Here is a 9348-nt window from a genome sequence, read left to right as displayed (position 1 = left end):
TGATGAGATATTCGACCGTGTGGAGGGTCACTTAGTTAGCTTCCATCACAGAAGGATGGTCAGCAAATGGAGAGGCAGGCCGGCAAGGTCATGGGGAGTAACTAGATCGGTGTTAGAGATTTTCTAGGAAATCGGCTAGCCAGCCTTTTAACGAAGGACTTAGTTGAGATTGAAACCGTAAATGACATCTCTCATATAAAGAGATGGAGGATTCCGCATTGGGCATCACTATTGATCCCATGGGTTTCCGCCTTGGGCATCACTATTGATCCCATGGGTTTATCCGATGACCCAGTACTAACCTCTGGAAATCCTATTCGGACAATGGTTAGTTAGACCAAAGCCACAAGATTTGCCCATCTACGCAAACGATTCCTCAGGTCTAAGGACATAGATAGAAAGGGTCTTGACATACAGAATAATGCGGAACAACCTTATCAATTCCTTATCAACAGGTTACTCCGTTAAGTGATCCATTTAGTGCGTGATCTTATCATCACACCCATTCCACCTGCTTAGTGTCTACTACCCCAGTGACCGAGATAGGCCACCCCAATGTGTGTATGGATGCAGGATCGACGGCGGTTGTGTGCAGGTACAAGATGTCCAACCTTAACCCCAACCGTGAACTCCTAGGGCTTGCCCAAGAACCGGAAGGCCATATCTCATTGCCACATAATCTCTATGTTCATGGCCTATCCTATGATGCTACCTAAAGATAAATGTATATACAATAGCATATCACATACTCCATGAACTACGCATAAGACGTCATGAAGCAATCAATTTATTCAATAAGTATAAGTTCAATACAAATTCTACTAGCATTTAGGGCATACACTTTAACATTTAGATAGTAGTTACAGCAGCTCTCCTCAATGGACAGTTGAATGATGAAATACATATGAAACAACTTGGAGGATATAAAATAGAAGGTCAAGAAGATAGAGCTTATAAACTGAAAAAATCATTGTATGGAATCCTCAAGACAATGATATTGTACATTCCAAAATGTCATAACAAGATTTGGGTTTATAGTCCAAATGATTATGATCATTTTATCTACATTTAGATTTGTGAGAGTTCCTATATGGATTAGACTCTTCAGAAGATATCTGAGGCAGAGAGAAATATTCAATGATCAGATTCACATTCATTCAATTATCATTGTCTACAATAGAGGAAGGAAATCTGAAAATTCATTGCTATCTTAGACAACATTGTGTTTTGATTTCAAAGCTCATATCCTCAACTCACCCAATCTTCCTTTTGCACTTCTCTTCATAGATCTCCACTTGTCAACACTGAAAAAGATACATCTATGTGAAAACCAGCTGGTGATGGGTACTTTCCCTCTCGTCGACCCGGAACATACTAAGAAATTAATCCGCTTTCGTGGACTGGTTTGTGATTGTTTTGTTTAAAGGTCACATCCCCTGCCATGCTATCATGACTTGGAAAGCAGGCAAAGACAAAATCTTTACTGCTCATTATTTGACTCGAATTGGCATTCGGGAGGATAGAACTAGTGTTCTATGTAACTAAAGATCTCCCAAAAAAGCATGACCCCGTATATGTTCCAAGAGAAATAGGAGAATTTTTGAAAATATAATCTTCAATCAATAGATCTCCTTTCTTCATAGGGAGCAATTGAAACTTACGTGATTGTTACTCTCTCTTTTTTCTTCTATTGGTGCCTTAAATCAATAAAAGAAGAAAAACAAATGAAATTTCTCTTCACAACCAACCAATTAAGAACAAACTACAACACAGTTTTGGGACTTACATTCCCTTCGAACCCCCAAAAAAAATGATCATGTTTCTTGTGAAATTGGAGAAGAACTTGGTACTTTTTATTTAGCACAATCCAGCCATTTTATTCATGAATTGAAAAGAAAAATTACAAAAAGAAGGTGGGAACAAGTCCATGGGAGACTTGATCTTACAACAAGGGAAGAATGATTACAAGGCTGATAAAAAACAAAACTTGGTATTGAGAAATACAAGGTTTCTAAGAAGGTGGAAGCATCCCCTTTAAAAAGGATGAGAAGAGGGTGAGTGCCCTAGCTGGCTGATAACTTGGAACAAAATGCCCTGCACCCCTTACTGTTACAAATGATAAGTCTTTGTATCCAACAGCATACCCTCCAACCTTCACAGATAAGCAAAATGATTAGTACAAACTAAGATATCATTAAAATTCAATGGAAAAAAGATTTTCATAAAAAAGATCATGTATATGAAAAGGACTCTAATCTATCATTAAAATCTAATTAGCCCATGAAGATATAAAGTTCTTCTTACCTCTCCTTGAGTATACCATGGGTACCAGGCAGTCTTCACTGATGTATCAAAGGTATTTATGGACAGCCTACTAGATGTTACAGGCACTCTACCATCAGTGTCCCCACTGCAGAGCAAATTTCAAAGATTTAAGATGGATAAACAAACATAATCTTAAGTATCTCTTTTAGAGAATCCCAATTCCAGAAAGCCCTATTGTGGGCCCGTATCTCGAGCAACTACAAGGTCCCACACTTCACCAAGCACATCATGAGATCACGAAAATGTGAATAGTATATACACCAATACACCAAATCATTCATCTACATTTCAACTTCAAAAAATATTTGAATTTTGAGAGGTAAACAGTGCTTAGACTTTATACATAAGATTAGTACTAGTTTTCCAAAAAAAAAAACTTGCCTGTATATCCAAACACTAATATTACTCCCCATCAGCTCTTGAATGACTGGTAATACTGTAGCTGGGCTGTCACCCCAAAGACCACCAATCATATCACTGTAATTGTTCATATAAGAAGCATAGGTTAGTCATTAATGAAAACTCTCCGATAAAGAACGAAAATATTAACATAAATGAGAGTAGGGGTGATGGTAATATTGCCTGCATCCTTCCCATGGATATGGAAGGGCTGTAACATTTGCATGAAGGGCTGTCTGCACCTCATGAATGTTCAGGTATGATTGGATATAGTCACTGGAACAGGGGTCAAAGCCTGCAGACTGAATAGCAATGAAATTAAAGGCCATTTTTAACAAATTTCAGCCCATGTTTGGCAACATGCAAGTCTTTTTTCATGGAATATTAGTTTAACAAGTACTGAGAGAGTCGTAGTTGGGTTGGAGAGGTAGAGCCTTGAGAGTGCATGATTCAGGAATGGGTGATAAGTGGATGCAAAACAGAGGAAAACAGGGGAATAAAAAGACGGGAAATTTCTATATTTTGGTGAGTTTTGTAGGGAGATGATATTTTCACCCCCCTGCATTAACGCATGTGCTCCCCTTATAACCTGATTTGTGACGTGACAAGTCAGCAACTTTAACGCTTTTTGACATCAAATCACGTTATAAGGCGGGGTGAAAATATCATCACACTTTTTTTATTCCCCTGTTTTGCAGCCACTTAGCCTCTCCTCACTCACTCCCTCAATTTCCCCTGTTTTTTTACTCCCATGTTTTCCTTTGTTTTGCATCCACTTATCCTCTCCTCATTCACTCCCTCTTGAGACCTGTCCTCTTCCACCCTTTTCTCATCACTTGGTAAAGTAAAATTCCAAGGAAAAAAATTGAGGGTTGTCAGACATGGAAATAAAGTTATTTCGTTTTTTTCGGACTGAATAAAAAAGTACTTACGAGGGTGCTGAAGGAAGAGGAACCACATAAGGGAGCGTAGATGTCGTAGATGAATACATCACCCATTGCTTCGCCTACTTGATCGAGATATTGAAAGCAAACATCGGATACAGATTGGGCAGAAAAGTTGCAGTTTAAGCGAATGCCATCATTAATTTCATCGGAAATGAGCGCATGTGTCCAGAAGTAGTCATACATTCCCTTGTTACTAGTGCTGTCGTCGATCCAGGCGTTGCCAATCTGAAAACATTATTTGCTTAGCCATGTTTTAATTAGACCTGGAAAACGGGTGGGTCGGGCCGGGTCAACCGGCGGGTGATGCGGGTGCGGGTCACACGGGTCGGGTCAGGAGATGACCCGCATTTTTGCGGGTCAGAATTTTTGTGACCCGCACGGCCCGCGGGTGGGCCGGGTCAACCCGCGGGTCACCCGCAAATTTAAAAAGTTTTTTATTTTGGAAAATGTTATCACTGGATTTTGATGAGGGGGGTAGCCACAACCTATGGTGCTAGCCACAACCTTTTTATATTCTATGGTGCCAGCCATGACCTATTTAGGCATCAAACCCTTAAAAAATAGATTAGCATGACAAAATCACCATCCTTTGCATTAGAAAAAAAAAGCCATCTAACTAGATTAGCATAACAAAATCACCACCCTTAAAAAAGCCAAGTGACTTGCGGGTGCCCCGCTGGTTGACCCGACCTAACCTGTGTTTTTGCGGGTTGGGTCACCCGCGGGTTAGTTTTGACGGGTCACTAACCTATTTAGGCATCAAACCCTTAAAAAATAGATTAGCATGACAAAATCACCATCCTTTGCATTAGAAAAAAAAAGCCATCTAACTAGATTAGCATAACAAAATCACCACCCTTAAAAAAGCCAAGTGACTTGCGGGTGCCCCGCTGGTTGACCCGACCCAACCTGTGTTTTTGCGGGTTGGGTCACCCGCGGGTTAGTTTTGACGGGTCACTAAAACTCAGACCCGTGCCCGCAAATTTGCGGGTGGGTCGGGTCGACCCGCGGGCACGGGTCGCTTTTGCCAGGTCTAGTTTTAATGCTTAGAATTCCAGGAGAACTCGGCCAAGGTAAAAGGGAGTTGAGTTGGGTGAATCTGGACGAGGTAAATGTGAGTTGACTTGGGTGAGTCAAAACTTTGACTCTAGAGTACTCGGCCAAGGTAAAAGGAGTTGACTTGGGTAAGTCAAAATTTGGACAGTGAGGATAACTTCTTTTTTTTTTTTGATCACGTAGGGTGTCCCCACCCCACTTTGTAAAGTGGACTGGGGATAACTTGGCCAAGGTAAATGGGAGTTGACTTGGGTAAGTCAAAACTTGGACAGTGAGGATAACTTAGCCGAGGTAAAAGGGTGTTGACTTTGGTGAGTCAAAAACTTGGACTATGAGGATCACTTGGCCGAGGTAAAAGGGTGTTGACTTTGGTGAGTCAAAACTTGGACTCTAAGCTCGGCCAAGGTAAAAGGGAGTTGACTTGGGTAAGTCAAAACTTGGATTGTGGGGAGAATTGGCCAAGGTAAAAGGGTGTTGACTTGGGTGAGTCAAAACTTGGACTCTGACGAGAACTCGGCCAAAGGTAAAAGAGAGTTTACTCGATTGATATGGTCAAGTTTTCATTAACTCAAAAGAGTTTTGATAATACGAAAATTTGGCCAAGTTAAAACCGAGTTGACTCGTAAAGTCAATGATGGATTCGGAGAATTTTTAAACAGTGGCACTAAGGATTCCATTTGTTCTTAAACGTGTATGTATGATCACAATCTGGAAGTCTATATATATATATATATATATATATATATATATATAGTCAACCTAGCTTTCCAATGTTAAAAGCAATGACCAAAACCTCTCGGTCTCAACACATGACTCATCTGAACTGACTCGGTGTACAGGAACTTTCACCTAAGAATGAATTCTAATACTGTTTTGTCATATTATCGTTCCACAGAAATAATATATATATATATATAGTCAACCTAGCTTTCCAATGTTAAAAGCAATGACCAAAACCTCTCGGTCTCAACACATGACTCATCTGAAGTGACTCGGTGTACAGAAACTTTCACCAAAGAATGAATTCTAATACTGTTTTGTCATAGTATCGTTCCACAGAAATAACGAGATTCTTGAGCTGATCAAAGGACTTACAGCGATTCCTCGAAGATTGATGACTGTTTGGTTGGTGATTTTGTTATTCAAAAGAATTGTTTGAGCAAGCTGAGGCACGTAATGTCCTGCGTAGCTTTCGCCTGCTATGAAAAAATCTCTGGTTTTGTATTGAGGAAACCTCTCTAACCAGTTAATTAAGAATGTATAGGAATCTTCAGCAGTTCTCTTGTCTCCACTTAAATCGTAGTCGGATGTTGTGTTCGAGTATGAAAATCCCACACCGGCTGGTGATTCTAGGAAAATGACGTTCGCCTCTGTACAACAAATTTAATTTTCTAACTTAATAAGATGTCTGAATAACTAACTCATGCAAAACTGTTAAGATAATTAAGTTAAATAATGAAGCAAACAAGTACCCTCATGACCTTCTCTAAGGAGACAATATTAGAGATTAGTTAGTCCTGAACCTAAAGTTAAAGATACCAAATAATAGAGAAAAGAGATTACTTAATTTGAAAGCAAATCAACTTCGTATCGAATCCTTGTTAGTCATGATCTATTGGATCAATTATAGGTGGGATCCTTTTCAAAGTGCTTTTCGGATAGTACATTCTCGGTTTCGGCCATGATCCATTTCGAATCCAACCGTCCAACGGATTGCCCTGTGTCTTATTTTGTACACAATTACGGCTTAGGGTTAGTAGTGTTTAGACGAAACTCTAAAGAGAAAGAAGAATCTCTAGAGAGAAAGAAGAATGTTTACCCATACAAAAAGCAAGAAAATGAAATGGTCTTTGTTTTTAGTGTTTTGAAATATGAGAAATTATATGGTGGCCGACGTCAAAATAACAAGGGCTAGGTGGTTTGGTGGCAAACCACCTAGCCCTTGATTTTTGATCCGGTCAAAACACCTTTTTTTAGTGTTTTGACCATCTAGCCCTTGTTACTTTGAATCTCACGGTCGGGCATCATATAAAAACTCTTTAAATATTATAAAAATACCCATGATGATTAGACATAAGTGGAAAAAAATATGAAGGTCATTTTTGAAGATTGTCCACCTGCATTCGTGGTTTTGAGTATCGCTTTTAAATATTAAAAAAATACCCCCATGAATAGACATAAATAAATGAAACTATGAAAGTTATTGATCTAGGACGCTCCATCTGATTTTGTGTGTCTACGTCGAAATAATTTTGAACATTAGGATATGGATCCAATGGACATGACTTGGATCCACTTGTTCTGGCCAAATGCTGTCCATTAACATTTGGACCATTAACATTTGGACCCATCGGACCCGTCTGGGTCCATGCCTAGCCAAATCCCACCATAAAAACACAATCAAATGGACAGGTCCCATTAAATTATGCATTGTTATATTAGTAAAAGATGTGATTGTCTGACATTTTGGTATATAATTGTATGTTGGCAATTATCACAATAGTAAAGGCAGTCATGGGTGCAACAACATGATATGTTAGCATTTGACTTGACTCACCAATGTTCCATGCATAGGGATTTTGATATAGAGTCTTCCCATCACTGTTGACTCTAAATGGGCCCAATTCCATCATTGCACCGTTTCCAAACGAAGAACAACCCGGTCCTGCAGTCAAAATGCCGATACATGTATTTGCATAAACTGACACTTGATTTACAAAATATATGATACTTAGCTTATATTCTTACACATGCATTTGCGTGCATATTTTCTTATAATTTCATTACCTCCATTGAGCCACAACACCAGAGGCTTAGTCGAAGAGTTCGTAGGGGACTCAGCAAAATAATAGAAGAGTGCCCTTCCATGTTTAGGATCCACGGTCACATACCCGGCATACTGATCGAAGTTCACTCCATCGGGTTGTCCAGGCAATTTGTCGATCTTATCGGCTTCCATCAAACCATCTTGGGAACTCACATACACAGGAGAATAGACCCCACCCTTAGCCAATTCTAAATTCCCTCCGATTGGGGCATCCAACAACTTAGGGTTAGCCCATTTGGCCCACATGAGTTTATCTAGCGGATCGAATCCTCTCTCTCCATTCGCACAGATGATGGCCCCGAGGCACGTGAGGAACAAGAAGACTGCGGACTCAGGCTTCATTTTCGTGCGATGATCCAATGGTGTTAAATTGTGAATCAATTTATAGAGAAAGGGCGATCTGTTCAATGAAGGGTCGGATTTTGGTTTATGCGGCAATTTTTTCACATATATGATAGTTTATTAAGAGGGCTAGGAAGATATGTTGTTGTTATCGGTTTTATGTCTCTTCTACTTGGGATATAGCAAATTGAATATGGCTCCTAGCTTTTGTATTTCTCCTCAGTGTACCATTGGTGGAAACAGTGGGACCCATCATTGTCTCTTTGACAAAATTAGATGCCGAGTCTTGGAATTGAGAGATGCAACAGGAAATGGGAATCCCCGCCTTGTCATTCATTCCTCAATTAGTGGGGCATATTTTCTACTAGAGTTGACTATGAGTTAGTACTTTATATGAGTGTGTGTGCTTGTATCAAACCGAACCCGAAGGGTTCAACCCAATTTTGGCTTGAATTGGGTTGGATTAGGTGTGGGAAAATACAACCTGATTTAATTACGGGTTGGGTTAGCGTTGAGGCCTTGGGCAACCCAAACCCGACCCATGTTCCCTCAATAATTTTATCGTGATTTTTTTTTTTTACAATTTTTAAAATTTTACGCCCTTTCTTTTGAGATCGTGGCAACCAATTGAGACCCCCCAAATCCTTGGACTCAAAATTACAAAATTAATTTAATTTTGAGTCCAATAATTGGATTGGGGGTTTTAATCGGTTTTCATAATCCCAGATGAACAGGGCCTTGGGGTTACATATTTTATTTTATTTTTTCTAATGTGACCCAAGCCAACTGGACCCAATTTGAAAAATCAGGTTAGACGTGTTGGGTTAGGGTTGAGAGATTTAGAGTCGGGTTGGGTTAGGGACCTCGACCCTAGGCTCGAGTAGGGTCAGGTTAGGGTTGAGGTAATGGTACCTTGTGTAGATTCATTGTTTTTACCCCACCTATGCCACTTGTGTAGGGAACTTAACTGGGTGGGTAGAACTCACCCCTAAAAGCTAGCAATTAGAGGGAGGGTGCCCATTCCCTTATAACCTATTCCCATCCATTTCACTTATCCGATGTGGGACTATTTGCTTTTGCGAGGAACCCCAACAACTTGATTGTGATCAGATGTGGTTAGCCAATCAGTGAACAGAGGTTTGATCCATTACTCGCCATCTTTATTTGAATATCCTAAGCTCTTGATCTCTTAGGCATTTGTTCAAGGTTACACAAGATAAGCTAAAGAGTCATTCTCGGAAAGCATTAAAACGAATGATGGGGATGTCGATTTAGAATGAAGCCCAGGTTGGTCTCCTCATGATGGTTCACCAGATAAATGGTCTTGATTACACATACATATCCTAATGTGGGATCCAACATTGATCACTAGGATTGAATCTACGTTGTCGTGTAGTCACACTTAATTTTAGAACAAGAATGTAAAAGAAACGGTTGGATTGAGATACGGCG

At 39.9% G+C, this 9348-nt stretch overlaps 1 protein-coding gene across 1 annotated transcript; it reads right to left on the bottom strand.

Annotated features, from left to right (window-relative positions):
* Positions 1-1926: 1926 nt before the first annotated feature.
* On the bottom strand, positions 1927-7896 carry LOC143847897 (serine carboxypeptidase 1-like). The gene is made up of 8 exons (XM_077356685.1): positions 7515-7896; positions 7285-7392; positions 5823-6097; positions 3657-3896; positions 2908-3026; positions 2707-2802; positions 2305-2410; positions 1927-2152 (listed from the first exon to the last, which is right to left on the bottom strand). The coding sequence occupies exons 1-8, from the start codon at positions 7894-7896 to the stop codon at positions 2012-2014; spliced, it is 1467 nt and encodes a 488-aa protein (XP_077212800.1). The 3' UTR covers positions 1927-2011.
* Between the last annotated feature and the right edge of the window lie 1452 nt (positions 7897-9348).

This window comes from Tasmannia lanceolata, unplaced genomic scaffold, assembly GCF_043159265.1.
Source record: "Tasmannia lanceolata isolate RefF3 unplaced genomic scaffold, GAP_Taslan_0.1 ptg000016l, whole genome shotgun sequence".
NCBI lineage: Eukaryota > Viridiplantae > Streptophyta > Magnoliopsida > Canellales > Winteraceae > Tasmannia > Tasmannia lanceolata.
Note: the sequence above shows the minus strand (reverse complement) of the source record. Positions and strands in the feature narration are given on the sequence as shown.